This window comes from Diuraphis noxia, unplaced genomic scaffold, assembly GCF_037042655.1.
Source record: "Diuraphis noxia isolate RWA-SAM2 unplaced genomic scaffold, SU_Dnox_SAM2 contig0002, whole genome shotgun sequence".
In the NCBI taxonomy this organism is placed as follows: Eukaryota; Metazoa; Arthropoda; class Insecta; order Hemiptera; family Aphididae; genus Diuraphis; species Diuraphis noxia.
The window spans coordinates 48,372,038-48,395,745 of NW_028301712.1; the positions used below are offsets into that span (position 1 = coordinate 48,372,038).

At 28.0% G+C, this 23,708-nt stretch overlaps 1 protein-coding gene across 1 annotated transcript in view; it reads left to right on the top strand.

The window, feature by feature from the left end:
* Positions 1–23,708, top strand: part of LOC107166779 (atrial natriuretic peptide receptor 1) — a 71,230-nt gene that overhangs the window by 26,268 nt on the left and 21,254 nt on the right. Inside the window, exons 2-3 of the mRNA XM_015515569.2 lie at positions 12,912–13,077; positions 13,996–14,067. Coding sequence (XP_015371055.2) covers positions 12,912–13,077; positions 13,996–14,067 — 238 coding nt within the window. The remainder of the gene's footprint in view (positions 1–12,911; positions 13,078–13,995; positions 14,068–23,708) is intronic.

The following is a 23,708-nucleotide window of genomic DNA, read 5'->3' on the forward strand; positions in this document are numbered from 1 at the left end:
ACGTTAAGCCGTCCAGGAAATTATTATACGTAGGTATTATGAATATATAAGCACTTCGTCTCTCGTGCACGTACATTTATCCGAACTGTGTATATTTAGCATAATATATTATTTGATCACGAAAGTTTTATAACAGTAATAATACGTATACTGCAGTAAGCAGTATTGAATAATTTTAAGCAACTACTAATATGTTATAAGCCTATATATTATATATATATATTACCGTATTGGTCGTTAACGGTGTTAAATTCAAATCAATAAAGAACAAAAATCGATAAAAACAATTTGTTTGTGTATTATTATTATTTTTTTTTTCATTATTATTGTTATTCAAAGCTTAATGAAATGAAACTCCTCTGGTGCGTATACATAAGATTATATCGTGTGCGTGCGTGCGTGCACACGTTTATATCATCCCGGAGGGACTTAGGTATGTTATATCGCATATCAAACACAATGTTTTTTTGCCCCGTAAACACGAGAGTGGGTATAAGATTGGATTTGAATTTCTTTTCGGTTTTCTATGCTTTAAGACCAAGCTCGCGAATCGTTGAAATTGGATTTCGACAAAAAAGTAAAAACGCTCTTTTAAACAGGTCGTCCATGTGATTGTCTGCAAGGAAACCCATCTAACCGCAATATGTTTCGTCGCTTATGTTCATATTGTATATTATTGTAAAGCATCAAGTGTATCCCAAAAGCACATCACTTGCTTATTATTATTACTTTTTTTTGTGTAGGTATCTGTCTGCTATTATATATACCTTATTTTGGAGCAGTAAAAATGCTACAATCTTCATTTCGATACCGTTGCTAACAGCAAATTGAATCATTTGAATCTATTTGGGACTTTAATACCATTGGGGGGAGAATGTCAAAAATACAAAATTATTCTTATACTTTTCATAATAGTTGGTACCTAGGAAACTAAAAAAAAGTATTACTATTGAAAAACTATAAAGGTGCGTTAAAATTTACACAGTATACATTTTCGAAAAATCGATTACCTATTATATTATTTTTATAGTAATTTATAATTTACCTAACCTAACTTAATTAAATCACACATACTTGTAATTTTCACTAAATACGAGTATTTGTAAAATCATATTCTATAAACGCCATAATTTTCAAAATACTTTAGTCTTTTTTGATTTATTTTAATATAATATAATTAAATAATATTATAAAATTTAAATTAAACAATATAAATTTTAAATTTTTTTTGATAAATATAAGAAAAACATTTTTTTTAAAATTTGTGAAGTTATAATGACTAAAATTAAAAGTTGAATTTAATTTTACAGTATTTTTTTAATTTTTCTTTTTATGAGCTTTTGAAGTTTAATTTTTGACGAAATTGGATATTCACATAAAAAATAATGGTTTCTAAATAAATAAAAATGTCAAAAAACTAGTTCCAAGTATTTAAAATTTTCTACTCTTTTAGGTTTAAAATAATATGTAGATATAGTAAAAAGATTGAAAAAGTAATAATAGTTATTCCCATAGCCTTTTGAAAATGCATATGCACGATGGTTTAATAAACGATTTAAATTCAAATATTGACATAAATACAAAATTGAATATTCAAGCAAAAAATTTCATTTTAGTTATTTAGTCCAAATATTAGGAATTTGTAGAAACTTGAAACTTTTTATTACACAGTGTAATATTATTTCTTATACACAATGCAATTTTAAAAATATTCAAATTAGTTTTAAGTTATTTTGCCATGAACCTATTTACACCTTTGTAAGGAAAATTGATATTGACTTAAAAGTTTAGAAAGTTAGTTCAATCTAACTTACATATACTAATCTTATAGGAAAACATATTTCTAATAACTATATACATTTTAAGTGCATAATAAAATAACTTGAGAAATATAAACTGACAGACAGTTTCAGCTCAGAATAATTTTTCAACGTATACAATCATTTATGATTGAAGTCAAATAAAACATACTATACGCGAGTTCCCTCTACTTATTTTTAATAACTAATAAAATAACTCCAGGGCATGGTGGCCATTGAGAATTGCTATATTTGCTGACTTGTGTTGTAGTATTTGAATTTTTTTTTTATGTGAAATACATAGAGGTATCAGAAATTCATAAATTACAAATTAATAACGATACATTTACAATAGAGAGTTATAGATTTTATTATATTAAATTAATTTGTCCAATCCTGATTTCCAACGGAACGAGGAGAATATCGTATTGACTATCAGCTGTCACGGAAGTCAGTGGATTTCTGATTATATTGTATAGAATATTTTGTTTTTAAGATTTATTATATTCTAAGAATATTCTGCTATTCGATCATTAGTACAAAAAAAAAAAATATGTATCGACATAATTTTGAAGATAAATGCGTTATTTTCATTACCCATAAATAATTCATAAGCCTCGTGTGGTACGTCTATAATACATAATACACGAAAGTCGTGGACACCTCAAATCAATAGGAAATCAAATAAAAAGACATTTTTCTGAATTGCCTTCATCTCAGGACCGCTAGAAATAATCAAATGTAAAAAGAAAAATTGCACCTCGGGTGACACTTTTCAGAAAATATCAAAGGCGTTTGAATATTATATATAATTGTCACAATATATACCCACCTACGAGATTGGCGCATTGCGTACGACTTTAGGCAAATCTAGTAGTAATAGGGTAATTGGATTACACGAGAAAAAGACTAAACTCACTCTTTGTAAAATAATAATAATAAAAAACTATTTTGTGAATGCGCGATGTTAACCATACAATAATATGTCCTAAAGAGATAAGCGATTGAAATGTTTTCGTACGAAAATTATATCGGTTAAACAATTATTTTAATAGTATAATATTAATAAATATTATCATTACAAGTTATATGAGGAGCTGTTGATGTACATTATAATATGTAGATTTGCTTTCAGAATATTATCGTTTTTGTTGTTCGTCGTATCACTGCACACGAAGGCACATCGATTTGGCTGCAATAATTATCATATTGTTGTGTTACGCTGAATGTATTTTATAACAATTTTTTTCGTATTTATTGAAATTCATTTTATTGCGAGTATTATGTTATATACGAAACAGTAGTTCGTCAAATGTATTTTTTTAATGTTCAACGTCAATTATACTATCCATCACGACGACCGTAAATCCTGTGATGGACCTGCAATACGTTATAATATATAGTAATATGAGAAACGAGGGCCTTATAATATTATGGTATGAAATAAAGTTGAAGCTGAAAATCGGTATGTGCGAATTAATTTTTTTAATTAAAACTACTTTTTCCTCGTAACACATATCTCCGAATTTCCTCGGTGTTCGAAATGTTATAATGGAACTACAATAGAACTCTATAATATAATACATTTTCGTAAACATTATTTCGGATTAAAATATTTAATTTTCGTTAATATATATTATATATAACGATTATAACGTATATATTATACATATATAATTATCTAATTGTAATTATCTCTGTTATGTCTTGTAGAAAAACAGCTACGTACGTAATCTCTTAATAACTTGTACATTTTTAGGTTTTGTGTAATATATTTACACAAATTAAGATTTAGACAATATCATAATTTAAAATGCGTGTGTGTTTGTGTTTAGTTTGTGAATAAACTGCAGCGTAAACAATTTTAACATGTTTTACAACAAAAACTTTTGTGAATAAAGTGAATTAAAATGCTATAACACATTAATGAAATAGTCTGCCGTTGTCGTTATTATTCTCGTATTTTTACCATCCGAACTTTCTGTAAAGTTTTTGATCTTCAACATTTAACGGTACGGAAAATATTATTATAATCGCGCATGCTCGTATAGGTATATTGTATTAAACCAAATACAGGTACCGAGGTACCAACTGAAAAAACGGTCGGAAGCTTCGAAATACATGGATGATAACCACAGCACAGTTATAAAATGTTTAAAGTTTAATAAACCGGAGTGACCCAAAACAGACCCGCGATTGCAGATCACCACAACTGCCATTCTATCCTGCTTACTATCAGTTAAAAAATAATGCAATCTTCCTAGTAGGTAGTATCAAAAATCACAAAAACGTTTACTTACCAATACCTTTATTACACCCGTATCGTGTTACTTCGTACTTTTTTCTAGGTTTACTAGTGTAAGTACCGCATGGTTGATCGTGTGTAGAATTTCTACGCTATATGAATACGTTATACAGGGTGATTCACCGCCGGACATGCTCATCCTATTTCTTCCTTATACCTATCTTGTTAGAATTCTAATATTTTTGAATTTTTAGAAGCTATAATGATTTGAAAATTATAATAATTCATTATATATGTAAACATTTCCAGAGTGTAATTTATAGGAACTTATGTATTAGCGTGATTTTATTATATCTCATAATATAGGTATATATTTTATATAAAACTAATATCAAGAATAATTATAATCATCTGTGCCAGTCAGTGTGACTAATGATTAGGTCCCCGGCTCAATAATTATCAAAATAAATTAGTGCCGAGTTAATATCATAACTATAACTAGAGTCCAATCTTATAAACACAATTCTATTAGTAGATATAAAATTCTTTTGTGTGGCTTGGTGAGGCGCGGTCGTACACTCAATCTGTCCACACACACAAACAAGTGTTACAAACCCACCAACTTAAAAACCTACAAATTAAAAATATCCAAAAATAACCCCTACCATGGTCACCTCTCACCCAATGGCCTATTTCAAATAAAATCTCTATAAATCTCTTATAAAAAAAAGAATTATTTTGTGTAAAACGTATTATAGAGTTATTTATATGGTGAAAAAAAAACAATTTTAAAATCAGTTGAATTCGAATGAATGATAAAATTTTATATTTTAATAAATACAGCGAATATTGTAAGATTTTATGGTTTCCAGTGTTTCCATCACACTTGTTTTTATAATATGGTTCAACATATCTACCATTAATATAACTGCACAAGTTAATTATATAGGACAACGATTTTTGTAACAAATTTATCGTAACGTTGGAAAGAACTCGCACATTTTTTAATCATAGCTCTAGTCACCATGGATCAATTGACTTGTATATAGCAGTACATGGTGGATATATATTGTCATATTAAACAATATCATAATTTAAAAACAAATTTAACGAGAACTTGTTTTTCTTTAGTTTCAGTATTTTTGAAAATATTAATTGCTTTAATTAATTTATAATTCAAACGATTTCTAAATTTTTTTTCTCCATATTATAAATGAATGATTTTACAATATGGTTATTTTAAAATTTAATTTTTCAAACTATACTAAAATAGAGGTAATTATTTATAATATTATTTACAAATATGGGCAGTACCTATGTAATTGTAATATATATGGTCCGGATTTTTATGCATTTGCGTGTTTTTTTTTAAGAGTCCAAAAATTGCTAGATAAGCTACAAGTTTGAATTAAAGCCAGTAGATCTGAAATATAAAATTTTATTTTGCATGCATATTTTTGCATATTTTTGCATATTTTGTCATTTTTTGACATTTACTGCATATTTCTGTATTTTACTATTTTTTATTGTACATTTACGATTTTTTATTGTATTTATACGGGTTTTAAATGCATATATACGGTTTTAATACATAATATGTAATATTTTGCTAATTTTAATTAAAATAACGTAGAATTTACTGTTATATTTTTTGTCCGAGTAATTTGATGAAGTCGTTTTCTTAACTTATTTGAGATCTATCTGGAAAATTAATAGAAATGTGTTATTGAGTAGGTTTTCGTGAATCGTACATTAATCGTGTTTGTCGTGAATTATTTGTGATCCGAGTACGCGTTATTTTTTTTAAATTTATATAATATATTTATATTGTTTATTTATTTTTTTAAATTTAATTTATTAAAATGCCGAAAATCAATGCAACTACGTCGAGCAGGCTAAATAAATTTGTAGCAGAATATAAAGATATTTTTCTACAGATGGCTTAGTTTCCTTCTGTTTAAAATGTTATGTAAAAGTAAATTACTAAATTGAGAAAGACGTTTTACAGTCATCCAACATTTTACATTTATCAACTACAAAACACAAAAGCGCAGTTGCACGTACGAATTTACTAGAAAAAATCAAACATTAATTTCAAACGCAACTTCAAAATCTTCTTTTTTTCAAAACCTATGCAATACAATGATTTCAGCCAATATAATTTTTAATAAATTAAATAATAAGTGCTTCCGCGAATTCCTAGAAAAATATACTAAACAAACTATTCCAAATGAGTCAACATAAAAAAAAAAACTATTTATCCGATATATACGACCAAACCATCACCAACATCCGAGATTCTATTATGAACCAAAAAATATGGATAAGTATCGACGAAACTACAGACGTTGAAGGTCGTTATATAGCCAATGTGATAATCAGTAGGTACACTTTGTTCAGATAATCCCGGGAAAACATTTTTGTTAACATCTTCTGAAGTATTAGATAAAGCAAATCATCAAACGATTTGTAAGTTATTCGATAATTCTTTATTTGTATTTTGGCCGGATGGGTTGCACAGAGATGATATTTTGCTTTTTATCACTGATGCTGCACTATACATTGGTCAAAGCAGCCAAATCTCTAGATAAATTTTATACAAATATGGTTCATTTAACATGCCTGGCTCATGGACTACATCGTATCGCTGAAGAGATACGTAAATATTTTCCAAAGGTAGATAATTTAATTTATAACGAGAAAACAATTTTTCTGAAAGCATCGTCACGTGTATTATTTTTTAAAACTGAGTTACCCGATATTCCATTACCTTGTTAAATCAATCATATAACTGAATCTCGGTAACTCAAATTTTTTCTTTGTCTCTTGAAGTTATATTTGAGATTTATAACTCAAATAGTATGCCTAGGTTAGATTAATTTATATTCTCTTTGAGATTTGGGTTATCGAGATTCAACTGTACCTAACAGTAATGAAAAATATAATTTTATATGAATATATGATTAATGACTAATACGATTGTATACTGAACTGTATTTACTGTGCTACTATTTCACAGATGCTTAAAATAAAATAAGTTATATTCAATTCACAGAGGCCAGTGAAAATTTTTTATTCATTTTTGACCCTTATTATCATCAAAAAGGTTGCCTTCCCTATGGTTAGGTTAGGTTGTTGTTATTTATCTTTTATTTATATTATAGTATTATAATAATTTATAAATGACTCTTTTTTTAATATTGTCAACAATATTTTTAAATATTATCAACTACGAAATACGTTCAGTTATTTTATATCAATCCATACGAACATATTATTAATTGTAGGTACACATTATATACATAATAATAACAATAATCTTTATTTACGGAAATACAATTCTGTAACCGTGTTGCGATCGTTGTGACGTCGAAACTAATTATTATACGTTTTAGTTCCTCTCCACCAAGTTTGTTCTGGCATATATTATTATGCGCCATATTAACAAGTTTTCACAGACGATTTCAGAGCAGAAATATATATCTATCACGCCTTGAAATGTAAACAATAAGTCTACAGCCCTGCAAGTTGTGATTCATCAAGCATGGTGAGTGTTGACTGCCTCTAAGAATGCACATAAAATTCAAATTTCAATCAATTTGGAATTTTTAATTATATTTTAAGACTATAGGTATTACTATTATAGATTTTATGTACGGTTTTATTCAAGAATAATCCTGTAGTGATTCAAACGTGAAACCATTAAATAATATTAATTATTATTTCGATGATAAATTATTAGTTAAATAACAGTTTATTGGATACCACATATCACTTAATCATTATGATAGCTGGAATTACATATCCTCTAGATCTTGAGATAATATTAATTTTCATTGCTAAAAAAATATTATTATCCTTTATAAAAATAAACATCTTACAACATTCGATGAGAATATGAGATGATGAGATGAGTGATGAGTGATGAGTGATGACTAATGAACTAAATACAATGTTCTCCGAAAGATGAGATAAAATATTATTCTTAGATACTAAGATACTCTCCACAGAGCAATTAGTAACCTTTAATAATAAAATATTTATACATTATGTTAATAGATACCTATAGTTACCTAATTTTAGTTCTGATGACATTGTATATATATATGAAGAATATAGTTATCAAGAAAACTTATTAATAAAACTATACGCATACTTGAAAACAATTAAAGGATTTTAATTAAAACAATAAAACACTTGACATAACAATATGAGTAGATACCTATATACATGACCAGATAAACTTACCAGTTATTGAACGTATAGATGGAAAAAAAAATAAAATTGACTAATGGATTACACATCGCAATTCATATTATTATATATGTATATTCAAAATAACGACAAATTTATATTATCGCTTTTTCATAGAGACAAAAAAAGGTAATATTACATATATGTACTAATTGCTGTTTATTGCAAAAATTATAAATTTAATACATACAATTAAATTACTTACAAAAATGTTTATTCAATACTTAATTGTATACAAATTAACTTGCAAATAAAGTCATAATATGTATGTTTTAAAATAATAAAAGTGTGTGTGTTAATAGACTTTTATTTTCTAAAATCTTAAAAAATGAAGGGATCTGCATAATTAATTATCTGTTTAAAAAATTGCATACACGTAATTAATAATTATAAATATATTGCACATTTTATACTTAGTAGTAAAACAGAATCCACTTAGAAATTTGAACTGCGCTACAATTCCTGGTAATCCCCCCAAGACGCCTAAAGCGCAAGTGGTGTCGAGATTTGTTATAAAAAATTTATAATTAAAAACTAAAAAACAACATATAAAAATAATAATAGTTTAATATAATAATAAAGTAACAATAGGAAGTGTCATTATAGGGTGGCTGTCTTCCATCACAATAATGTTCCTGTCAATTGTACTCTTAGCATATATTTTTATTGTATATTACTAGTAAAAAAAAAGTTGTAAAACTGTACCTAAACTATATTATTCAAAATTTGTAATGCAATAGATATACTAAATAAAATAAAATTACCGATTTATATTTTTTTATAGTACTTATATATTTAAATAATTTAATAATGATATAATAATCGTTTAACACATTTCGTAAAGGTATAACAATATAAAAACATAGTTATTATTATTATTATCATAATTCATAAACATAAAATGTAAACCATTTAATTTAGAAAGTGTTTCTCCAAGCAGGCTCACTCATTTTTTCTTCAATAACGTAGTTATTAAAAATCTAATTTAAAACAAATGCTGACGTATCAGAATCAAGATTCATACGAGTTTAACAATATGATTTTTGATTATATTTAAAATTTCCAAAAATTAGAATTAGTATGAATTCATTATTGAAGGAAAAAACCTGGGTATATGCATGCTGTTGAATTACTCTCTCTCTCGCTTTATATAATATATATTATATATTTATATGAAATGTATATAATTAATATATACCTATGATACCTATAATATAGAATGTATATTGTATATATAAAGTAATCGATTTTCAACAAAAATGCGATGTGGAGATTTAAGTGAATCCTGAAGACATTTTTTTACTGCAGGATGTTATTTAATCAGTAATATAGTAAAGACCAATAACAGTTTTTTCGAAATATTTTCGAACTACAGTACAACAAATACAAGTATAGTATCAATCGAATCATACAGCTAATAATTCAAATAATTACCCAAACTATCCTCAATCATAAAATTATATTGTACCTAATACATTCGTATAATATTATTAGTTCAAAACAATTTTTCAATCCATATACACTTTCCTTGTATATTTGTTTTTTGTTTGATAACATTTGAAGAAACATTATAAATTGTTGAAATGGCATCCCAAACTTTTTCTACCATTATAATACCACAAGACCAGAAATACCAAACAACAATATTGAACAATATCATCATCATCTCCTTCGCCGATAAATAAACAAACAAAACTTTACAAACTAGAACCACCAGCACATTTTATCAAATGTATACCACCATGTATGATAACATAATAATAACAATAATAATCATAAAAAATGAAAAATGTTACGTTCTCAATAACTTCTACCTACGTTTAGATTTTACTTTTACGATACACCAAATCATAACTGTACCTACTTATATTAATTACGGTCAGACCCACATCCACAATACTTTTCACTATAGTTGTAGTCCTCGTTAGTCAAAAGCCTAATCCCATAATATCACTTATATTTTAGTATGTATATATCATAACAAAAAAGATGTATAGCGGTCCGATGGGTCTTGCGACATGTCCAACTATGTTCATTTTTCATAGTATACGATTATTATTATACGTATATAGTACCTCTAATTACTGACAACAATACAATACAAAATAACAAAACGAACACTGATCAAACGAAAATAATTAAGTTTTTGTGGTGTAAGATGTATTTTCTTTTGTTGAAAATCGAATTTTTTCCACACAACATTTTCATATCAAGCAAATAATTATGTACATAACAATATTATTTTTTTTTATGTATTTGAAAAATGTAAATATATTTTTTAATAAGTTTTTTAATATCTACTTTCGAATAAAATTAGCAGAGTAGTCACGTCATAATAGTTCTTAGTCAATGAATTGTAGTCACAAATGGAATATAAAAATAATAATAGCAATTAAGGTTCTCATGAGATATGATTAATGACATATCGGTTATAGAATATCATTATATCAAAAAATATAATATAAGGTAAATACAATCTATATTTCTACTTAATAGTTGACAGCTTCAACCAAATTTCTCATCGTTTATTCAAATGTGTATATTTGGTTCACTCGAAGTTTTATTTTAGTACCTAGGTACCTAATATAAGTTTACATTTCAATATATTCTAATATTATGAAATATGCGATGCCATTATTATTTATTTTATCATTTGTACAAATATGAAAAAAAAATTCTTTCAAAAATGAACAAAAATGAAATTTTTGATAACAGACCTTTAAAAAAGTTTATACGCATATTTATCTCTTATATTAACTACATGTTATCAAAAAAACTATATTTGAATAGAAAAAAATGGAAGATGTTGGTTCGAGTAGAACTAATAATATTAATTGAACAACTAAAGAATTTTCAAAAATATAAAATAGTCCTCGGATACTAAAATGGTTCAAATAGTAATTTGAGTTAATTCAAATACCTACATAATATTATTTACCAGATTTGATGCGATTAATAACCGAAAATATAGTCTTGAAATGACAATCAAAAATTCGATCTGATTCACTGCATAAAACATATTATAGTCATTAGTCAAGTACTGAAGTTTGAAGTAGGTACACTATTTAGGTCTTATCGGTTGTTTAGACATTAACTTGTGTAATATAATTTAGGATGTGACACGCGTAGTCAATATTTCATAAACATTTTCGCATTCTTAAAATTAAACTCTTTATTGTATACGAGTATATATATTTTGTTTTGGGCAAATAAATAATATTTCTAATTAGTCGATTTTCACATTGAAAAAATAAACTACCTTCGGGGAATATCAAATAACTTAAACAATGCAGCTAAAATGTTTTTCTCCTTTTTTTTTATTATTAATATTATTGCAGTGCGACTATTGTAAGCTGTTTTTCTTTTCGTACTTTATGGTATTCGGATAAAACATCATTCGACCTTTGTGAATTTTTCACAGCATATAAATTCTCGGGTAACCATTTTCAGGAAATTTATGAGATTATCGAACGGAAGACTTTTGTATGTTTTACGAGGTTTTCGCACTCGTCTGTCTACCCTAGGTAAAACACCCACTGCAATAAAACCAGTACCCACCTATCTAAAATATTATTTATTTTCTTTTTGCCATATCAAATTAAATTCCAGCCGCTGTTTGGATATACATGTAAGTAGGTATAAAGAAATATTACGACCTCTGATTTTAGCAAAGACGTTATAAAAGGGTTCTCGATATAAAAATAATAATGTGTTACCAGGTATAGTGAAAAACGTTGCCCTTAATAATAATAATACTGAATCATATTTTTTCAAAAAGGTCTTACAATAACACTGTAGGTCACCTTGAAAATATAAATTTTTAAATCATTATATTATGAATACGATTAAAAAACAAAAAATCAAAAAAAGATAATTAAATGCACAATGTTATGCACTCTTTAAAAATTAGACTCTAAAAATGTTGCTTTTAAAATGTCAATTTTATAATAAATTTAATATTACGAGTATTTATGCGTCACGACGTTATAGGTAGGTAGATATTCGAAGACGATGTTTTAAGTTTTGAAATTATTGAAATACTGATCAGTGCAATACAATTAAACGCATCTTTTACAACATACCTAATATATTACTTTAAGACTTAGAGTCTAAGTAGGTAGTATATAAGTCACAATAATCATTATATTTTTTTTTTACGTTGACATTGTAGTTGTTATATAATACATAATCTTGGCCCTAAATAAAAATAAAATAGCAATCTATGTGACTAATAATAGAATATAAAGTCTGAATAAATTATCCTAAAAATAACCAATCTGACAATATAGAAAATAGCTTATAACATCCTTTGAATGATGATTATCTATTCAACGCTATTATATATATGACATTACATAATATACTAATAAATCTAACTATTAAACTAAATTAACAATTTATTATAATATTGATAAGAGGAGCTGAGTAGTGAGTAAAATATTGTTTTTGAATCCAGTACGTGACGCTGAGAAGTTGTAGAGTAATATAAATATAAATTGTACTCGCCTTTATAAGAGATGCACACCTTTAAAGTTTACATATATGATGTACTTAGACAGTATGTGATATATTTTGAAACTAATCTTCAACTCATTTCCGTTTTGAATTTTTAGCTATCCATCTTGCTCAGGCGCCCAAGCGCCAGGATTGGCTGCCAAAATGTATTTTGTCGATAAAGTCATCGCGTTCATCGGACCAGCGTGCGCTTTCGCGTTGGAACCCGTCGCCAGACTAGCCGCTTTTTGGAATCTACCGATCATAACTGGAATGGGTGACCAAGTAAGTAGTGTACAACAACACATTTAAGCATAATATTAACAGCAGTGTTATATAATACATTTTAATAATATTATTCTTTTTCCGATTTCTAAGGGAAAAATTAATCGATAAACCAACTATAAATAAACATAGGTACCGTACAAAAGGTGGATTCATCGATCATACTATTTTTCCTTTTAATATTACATGTATTTACTCAAATGACCATATTTTCGAATTTCAATTTTTTTTTTATACTATACTCAAGAAGTGTTCTGGAGGTATTATAGAGATGATTCAAATTTTTGTTTTTCATATTATAACCCACATTTTTTTTCTCTAAATTATTAAGTAGATCATTTTTTTGAAAATGTTGATGTGACAAATTAAAAATTCAAACGAGTAGGTAGTTATCTCAGTAAATAATATGTTTGTACTAGGAATAAAATTTCATAAAATTGTTTAGCAAAACCATAAGTAAATGTATTTATGAATAATTTGTGAAAAAAATAGTCCGAGTAACTACAGGTATAATTGTCAATAGGTAAATATTAGACCTCAATTACCATTTTTTTTTCATTATTATTATCCTTAGTATAAAGTATAAACATTAATAACTGAGACACTCGTTAGAATTTCGAATTAGGTACCTACGTCAAAATATAAAAAAAAAATTATCCATCAAATAGTTTACAGTACAAAAAGGGGGAGGAGATTAATTAAAAAACAGTAGGTACCTAGTTTAAATCTTCGAAGGACACTTCTTAAATAGTGAAAATAATCTGAAAATAATTTTAAAATGTGATTTTTAGCATATTTAAAAAATTCAAAAATCAGATTTCGAATAATTGCATTATTATCAAAAGAAAAGGGGGACGATAATGCTGGGTGAATCACTATGCAGCAGTATATATTAACCTTATTTTAATATATTTTCAGCCGCCAGCCGAAGGTCAAGTATCAGCTATGTCGGGCATACTCGGAAAACTACCGAAATGGAAAAACGACTCGGTGAGTATAGCGAGATTAGTTTCGGAATCTGCGTGAAAAGAAATAGCTGGTTAGCATATTTGACGCGAAAACCGTTGGAAGCTCTGTCGGATTTTATCGTTGTATATGATACGAAAACAAATATTTTTCTCTGAGCACCGGTATTATCCCTACATAACGCAGGATAGGAATAGTAGAATATACAAAGGCGTCGTTTACTCGCATCTCCCCTGTATTGATTATTAATAATAATATTTTATAAAAAGTTTACACCAAAGACTAAGAGATTATGATAGTATGGCGTGTCTTACTATTATTCCCGGGTGCAGCCTGCAGTGATATGTATATTATTATTATTATTATTATGCCTAAAGTAATATAAGTATAACAATTTATAATGAATCTACATTACGCAGGTAAAATAACAAAAATACTATATTCAGTAATGTTATAAATTTATGATATTATGTGTTGTCAACATATTCAAATATTATGAATATATTGTAATATTATAGCTACCTCCGTAACTATATGTAGTTGCCTGTCACAGTGTTTTAATATCGTCCATAAAAATTTATGGCGTCGTGACGATCGAGAATATTCCGTACAGTATATTATTTTAATGCATTATATTTTGTTGTACGGCATTCGTGTATAATATAGTGGTACATTGCCACCGTGTGTGGACGCTGTGCATATCGTATATTATTATTATTATTATAGACACCACGTGTCACTGTATCAACATTTGACTGTTTAATATTCATGAGCCGTGTTCACGTTCAACAAATAACCCGTGTAAAACGCTCCATAAAATCGCAGGTATATTACACGAGTAGTGTGTGTGTGTGTGTGTGTGTGTGTGTGTGTGTGTGTGTGTGTGTGTGTGTGTGTGTGTGTGTGTGTGTGTGTGTGTGTGTGTGTGTGTGTGTGTGTGTGTGTGTGTGTGTGTGTGTGTGTGTGTGTGTGTGTGTGTGTGTTGTGTGTGTGTGTGTGTGTGTGTGTGTGTGTGTGTGTGTGTGTGTGTGTGTGTGTGTGTGTGTGTGTGTGTGTGTGTGTGTGCGTTGGTATTCAATACGAAATGAGATCCAACGTATGGAAATGAAGCAGCGCTAAGAGATCATTTTTCGTTGTGAGCTCCAAAATCCCGGATCTCATAAAGATTTCCCTTAATATTGACTGTATGAGTGATATAAATATGTTTACGCATGAGATTAGCTGGATCTCGAAAAGCATGATTTATGAGAATCTGGTGTGTGGACTGGTTCGGGTGTGTTGACTGTAGACCGCGCCACTATCGGTGGTGTCTATCCAGAACATTTAATTATTTACACACTCCATCGGTAATGAGCGCCTTTCTCGAGATCCAGACATCGGCAACGTCGCATTATTTAACGTCATGGATCTCTTATAATCGATTGAATGACAATAATCATAATGGGTGGATATAATATTTAAATTTGCACTGAACAAATTAAGTTCATTTTCATGTTTCGTATTTTTTTAAATAATATTTTAGTAACTAGCCTATTAAACATACGTTGGTACTATGATAATACTGTAATAATAACTTCTTTTATAATAATTTATTTATGTGTGTAATACATTCAGTACCATAATACGTACATCAAGTACCTATCTATATTAAATATCTATAATATCTATAATCAAATTATATAATTATTAGGTATCTATTATAAATGTTATAATATTTTAGTTATATCACATTATTTGTTAATTACTCAATAAATTACTCAATTAGCTGTTACAAGCATTTATAGGCAGTGGCATGGCCAGAAATCTCCCCAAGGGAGGCCACCAGATATAACACCAAAATCATAAATTTTCGTATATTATATTTAATATATTTTAATTAAGATGTAACAATTTAGTTACGTAATATATTAAAGAATATACAATATTTAAGTACCGTCTATTATTTTGACCAGAGGCGGAACTTAGAATTTTTACGCACGGGGAAAATATTAAAATTACGCCCAAATGCCGAATCATAGACCAACATTAAACATATAATATCATTCCCTACAATTGTTTTATAATAACTCGAACTAAAATTACAAACATATTTATTGACTTTTAAATACATAGTTATATATAATAAAATAATTAATATATTCTGTGGACTGTGGTGTAACCAAGTAGTTTATACTAATAAACTATACAAAAAAAAGATTCATATTTAAGTGATTAACAAATTTCCAATGAGTTTGACTAACCCACCTGCAATAGCATATACCTAAATGTTTTTCAAAATTTGATAGGCCTAACCCACATTAAAACTTAACCAACATTAATTGGGTTAAAGCTTTATAGATGGCTGGATTTTATAAGAAAAAAAATGTTGAAAAATAATCAAAACTTTAATTACCTACCTGTATAAAAATTAAAAACACTTTTGCTGTTTTCGTTCTATGCGCCTCAGCCCTCGATTATAATAGATTTTTATTTTGAAATATAAAACCTTTTATTCTGACTAAGGTACACAATTTAGGCCAGTAAAAAATTGTATTTATTAAACAATTTATAAAAGAAAAAATTAAAAATTAAATATTTAAAATCAAGTCTTTTTTTTAAAACATAAACAAATGTATAGGTAACCAATAACCATCTCGGTAAATATTATAAACTATTAACATCATTTTTAATATACAGGTATAATATACGTATCGTACGTCGATTTATAATCTTATAACAGTTATTATTGTGTAGGTATCAGACATTTTAACGAAAACACAGCATCAATAAATGCCTATAAATGCCAATAAATGTTACTAGTTACACACTTTCACTCAGAATCTTAATAATTATAGTATGTACCTATATTAGTTCATAGTTGTATATTATACGATATACCTGCAGTAGGTATGCTAATGCCAGTATACCAGTGCACCTACTTAGTACACTAATTCGAATATATTCATAATCTTCCATTAACTTTATTTTGTATTTTTCATTCTTTCGAACGTGGTCCTATCACCGCTACATCATAAACAAATTATGCGAAATAAAAATGTTTTCTTAACTTCTACCACCAAGCATTAAATAAAGACCCAAAGAAAAATTACGCCCATTTTAGTGCACTAAAATGTTACGCCTGTGGATCAATCCCCGGCTTCACCCCCCTAGTTCCGCCACTGATTTTGACCAGTCTCGTAGTTGCAGGTTTTCAAATCATTATTTAATCATACCTACATTATATTATAGTATAACACAAGTACTCAGTAGTATCGTGTTATACTATTATAATATGTACTACACGGACCAGGGCGGCCCTTTGGGCCCCTCCACAATACAATAGTAAGTACTAAGTACCAACTAACAGCTATTGTCGTATACTCACTTTTTAATTTTTATCACTTTTATTTTAACTCATCATATTAACAAGCTTACAGTTTACACATTAGGTAGCTAAAATACTCTGCGAGATCCACATTCGGTATATAAATTGATTTATTTTTCGATATTCATTACCTACGAGATACGTTTAAATATAACATCACATTCACAATCTTCCACACACGAGGTAGCCAAAGTGCTGTGCGAGATCCACATTATATAAATTGGTTTATTTTTCGATATTCGTTACGAGATCCTTTTAAATATCTCTGAATAACAAGCTTACACAGTTACACATAGTAGGTAGCTAAAATACTCTGCGAGATCCACATTCGGTATATAAATTGATTTATTTTTCGATAATCATTACGAGATCCGTTTAAATATAACATCATATTCACAATCTTCCACACACGAGGTAGCCAAAGTGCTGTGCGAGATCCACATTATATAAATTGGTTTATTTTTCGATATTCGTTACGAGATCCTTTTAATTATATTTTAATAACAAGCTTACACACATTAGGTAGCTAAGGTACTCTACGAGATCCACATTATATAAATTTATTTATTTGTTGACTTTCGTTACGAGATCCGTTTAAAAATATCTTAATAACAATCCCATACACACTAGGTACCTACCTAAAGTACTCTGCGAGATCCACATTATATAAATTGGTTTATTTTTCGATATTCGTTACGAGATCCGTTTAAAAATATCTTAATAACAATCACATACACACTAGGTACCTACCTAAAGTACTCTGCGAGATCCACATTATATAAATTGGTTTATTTTTCGATATTCGTTACGAGATCCATTTAAAAATATCATATAAACAATCTCACACACGAAAGATAGCTAAAGTTGTCTGTGAGATCCACATTATTTATATTGACTTACTCGGATTTAATAAATAGAAAAATATGGATCTCGTTTGGTTAGGGACTTAGTTTACGTGATGACCCGTGATTAGTTATACGATATTTTGTGACAAAAAATTACATATTTTATTCAGAAATATTGTATATTATAAAGGATTAGTTACCTAGGTACTTACTTACTATATAGAGTGCCTTGATAGAGGTGCCTCTATAGGTGTCTCAATCTCTATCAAAGCACTCTACTAGTTATTACTTAGGTACTAGGTAGACTAATTAAATTATGACAATCGCAAAAATTGGAAAATTAAAGATAATATTATCATGACTGAATACATTTTATTCTAAATAAATTTCACCTATTCAGTATTCAACTCTATGTTACTCTATTTTACGGTAATAGGTAGAGACAGTGGTGACCGCAGGATCGTTATTCGATGAGGGGAAGGATTGAAAATTAATTAGAATTTTATTTTTATTTTGTCCAATCTACTAATTTCAGACATTTAGATGAAGTACCTACCTACCTATTTGAAAATGTTTGTACAACTTCAACTTTTCTAGTACCTAGATAATTTTTGGAAAATTATGCAAAATGTTTTATTACTGTGTGGAAATACAATGTTTTCGCAAAAATGAATAAATTCCGGTATAGGTAAGACGTGTCTATATGAATTTACTTCTTACTTAGTACCTAGTTGACGACAGTTGAAAGTTGAAACTTGATAAATATTTTTTAAAAAAATAATAATAATACGGTCTTCAGTAGTTCAGTCCGTTAGCCCCCCACCCATGCGGTAGGTACGCCAAATAGGTAGAGAAGCTTATAATAATAGATTCTAATAAGGGTATCATAACTACCTATTCATAACAATAAAAAATTTTGATATTAGAATATATCAAAGGTAATCTATTTATTTAAACCTTGTTATATGATAATATTAGATACCTTTAGGTATATATTTAGATATTATATTTATTTAGATATAGTCATTATAGTAGTCAGTAGAACTATTTATTTTATAAAACATGGTTTTTTCTACCTATCTAAATCAATGTTGTGAGATCCATCTGACAAAATCGTATAACAATTATATAATTAATTAAATTTGACAACAGTGTATGGATCTACTAAGTACTGTAGTTTAAAAATTCGAAACACAAACGGATCTCGTATGTTGATGATTTTAGTTTTTGGATCTCTTTAAGTACTAAATTAATAGTCACACACACTGGAGCTCGCAAGGATATAAGACGGTTTAAAATAAAATCAAGTGTTTCTGTAATTTTATTTTAGTTTCATGATTTATGTATTTTAAAAAAAGATTTGCGCTTACTCCAATTCAAATATAATGCTTTTAACGGCTGGATCTCTTATGGTCATGTTTTCCATATGGATCTCTCACCATATCAAAGGGATGTATGTGTGTGTGTGTGTGTGTGTGTGTGTGTGTGTGTGTGTGTGTGTGTGTGTGTGTGTGTGTGTGTGTGTGTGTGTGTGTGTGTGTGTGTGTGTGTGTGTGTGTGTGTGTGTGTGTATGTGTGGTGGAGGGAGGGGTGAAACACACACTGCTCATCGTCGTCATCATCACACTGCACCGACTTCAAAAGGCAGCTCGTAAAAACGCGCTTTTGTTATAAATATTAAAACAGCATTGACATAACAACAATATTATATGAAAAAAAAAAAGAAAATTCGGATGAGATTTCACCGCACACCGGGTGAGTCACTATATCATCTCATTCCCTCCCACCATTTCCTTGTAGCAGTCTACAAGGGGAATGAATTCCTAATATATGTCCGAAGTGTTATCGACGAATTTTATTGATTTTCCAGAGTGCATCCTCAGACGTCTTATCAACAAATTACAAGTATATTGATCAGGCATAGTACATACTTTGGTATTTTTCTTTTTATTAATGAGATTTTAACATTACAACAATATGATATCTCCACAATTATGAACATTAATCTGGAATAATATAGTTGGTAAAGGTCACGCTCTTAAATTCGGAAGCCTGATTGCAGAATAAAATTTAGCGTATGTTAACATTATTGGTTGAAAGAACGTCAATGAGGGAAAAATTAATACCAGAGGTGGAAAAGAGATTCCTTAGCTGAGATCTTTGGATGGAGAGAGATGGACAGTTTGTAAGTAGGTGTTGGAAGTCACAGTATTCTCCGCCACTTACTTTGGTTAGTACCTATAATCTATATGGCTATATTATAGATAGTTTGTTACGACAATGGCTGTGGTAATGGTGAGAAAACCGCATATATTTTCGCTTCGTTTATATAACAGAACGACTACGACTCATTTAGGCTCGTATAATAATTACACGGGTTTTTAACTTTCAACACTTTAAAAAAATGTAGTTATTTTACGGATACTTAGGTGCTAAAAAAAAAATATTATAAAAGATGAATACATTCATCCTAACTTGAAATGTGTATGCCAGAATAGTAATATAAATCAAACAATAACCACTATATTCGTAGTGCACCCCGGATAACTTAAATGAACTAGAACGCATTCGGGTTACATTAAAAATATGATCTTTTTTTTTGTTGGGACACACTCAGGACATTAAATAAGGGTCATTTCTGAACGCACTCAGGAAATTTCAGTTGCAGAACGGTGGTGCAGCTGGTGTCTTTTTCGTTTTTATTTTTATACGTTATAGAAGAAAAGAGATTGTTTATGATGAAAAGATTAGGCGCCACGTGCAGTACGCCCAGGGCAGTAGTTATTAAATGTAGTATCTGTTTACTTATTTCTATACCGAGAAAGGAATTTATAACGAATTGGTTCGGAAAGACTTTGATATTATATGAGGAAGATAGCAAATCGATATAAGAGGAAATTTTGACGCAAAGGAAAGTAAAAGGATAATTTTTCTAATTGAACGACAAGTTGTAGAAGGAAAGCGGGACTGTACAATAGTTAATAAATAAATGGTTTGAGTGGTGATATTTATTTTGTCCTCACATTTGTTGTGAGATGCATGACATGTCATCATGTCAAACCATGTTTCCGTAAAAATGTGATTTATATTGTTTTTATAAATCGCAACGAAATTACAAACTCTAAAAACTATTAGACATTCAAACTAAATATTATTTTTGATTAAAGCTGTTGCTTTCAAATTGTATTCAAATGATTATTCTTTTTTTTTGTGGTCAGTTGCTCAACAAAACCATAAAACTGAAAAAAAAGTTTGTATTCTTTTAAATAAAGGTATTTGCAATTTATATTTAGTTTTTAATTATAATTCATTCATCTGTCGGACCTTTGGTATTTTGATCAGAATATATATATTTTTTTTAATTTGATATTAAATCATTAAAATATTGAATCCCTACCTCTATCTACTATAATAAGTACTTTAATAAACATAAATTGTATGTAAATATATTTGCATAAATCATGGATATTTTAATTATTACTAGGTTGTTGGTAAATAGTTCAAATAAAAATAAAAATTGATTAAAAAATACTACGAATTTATAATTACGAATAATACCGCATATATTTTGCAATGCATAAGTCTGGCATGTATATAGACAGAATAATTAATTATACATATATGAAATTTGTATGCAATAACAAATAAAATGTATTTAACTAAAAAACACATGTAATAACCCTTTTCTGCAAACAAAAATTCATCCGATGAGAAGATCTGTGTATCTATCTATGAGGAGATGCTATTTAGTATATTCACAGGATATTTTAGTCTTTCAATCAATGCAACCCCATTTTATCAAAAATAATTCTTAATGGTATGTTAGCTAGAAACCTTGATTCACGCTGAGTTCTTAAAATTCAATAAGCTCTAAATTGCTTCTACAAAGATGTATTAAACACCCTTTAACCATTTTTAACCAATCGCTTCCTGACAATCTTACTCGTCAGCTTTAGCACAAATGGCACAGATTTATCTTCTTAATGATTGTTTCTATTAGGCGAAAAGTAAAATCTCTAAAAAAGCAATTTTAGGTAGTATCAGTACCAGGCACCCAATCAATAGCAACACTTCAATCATTCCATCCTGCCTGTGTATCTTTCTCATGCATTATTATATAAATAATTATGTGCATGAAGATTGTAAATTTTTTAAATTTTTTTTTAATCATTAAAAAAAGCAATGATTATCTTAACATTATTTTTCATAAACTATACTGGTTTAATTACTCTAAATTATTAATATTCACCACTTCTTATATTACGTATCTTCCCGTTGTACGAACTACAACCACAACCATTCTATACATAAAATGCTTCACCTCCAACACCATCTAAAACTATTATTTCTTATTATAGACACTTTTTCTTTATCTTAGTTTTATTACCAAATTTTTAAATTTATGTTATTATTTCAATAACTTGTTTATATTATATTAATAACTATGTAATTGTCGATTGACGTTAATTGCAAGAAATAAAAGTTACAAAACAAACTAGAAAAAAATAATTTTTAAGGATTGTGTGTAATATAAATACTGAATAAACAATATGATATAACGATATAAGTAGTAAGTATTTAATTACTAACAATTTTTATATAGATTATAGTGTTTAGAATCTATATTTTTGTTTTGATTGTCAATTAAAAGTTAAGATATTCTAATTCATTAGTAATGACTCATTAGTCATTACCATAATATAATTTTATATGGATTTTTATGTTTCAAGAAAGAAAAAAAATCAATTATTTACATAGAAATTAATAAAAATCACTTCCTCGTCGTTTCAATATAATTGAATATTTATTAAAGTTTTATTATTATTACTGTTGAGTTATGAACTGTATTCTTGTAAAGTTTCATTTAATTCATTTACTCGAATGAATTTTACAATATAAAGTTAAATGGTTTATTTTTACAAAGTTATTATGATTTTTACTTTATTCCAATTTAATGTAAACTTAATCAGAATGAAATATTTCATGGGTATTATAGTAATAAACAAATTCGTAAAATAAGTTAGATTACATTTCATGAATAATCGAAAAAGAAATTAAAATAATAGAAATAGTAAGTTATAATATTCATCTTTCAATAAAACCGTTATGAAAACACGCAGTAATGTTACGAGTCTCTGAATATTATGACTTTATTATGGTAATAATGTATTTCATGCTCGCCGATTTTTAAATCGAGTTACAATTCTTTCCGATAGCAAAATTCACCAGCGTATATTTAATATTTATACAAAAGTGATTTATTATACTGAACGACAGACAATTTGGTATCGATTTTTACGACACGGATAATTTTAATTTTGAAATGATAAATTATAGTTCGATACGCATCACCACGCGCACGTCTATAATAGTTTTCTCGAAAAAATAATAAGTACATTTCCTCAGCCCTACCTATTGCAAATTTTACAAATTTTTCCATGCAAATATTTAGCTTG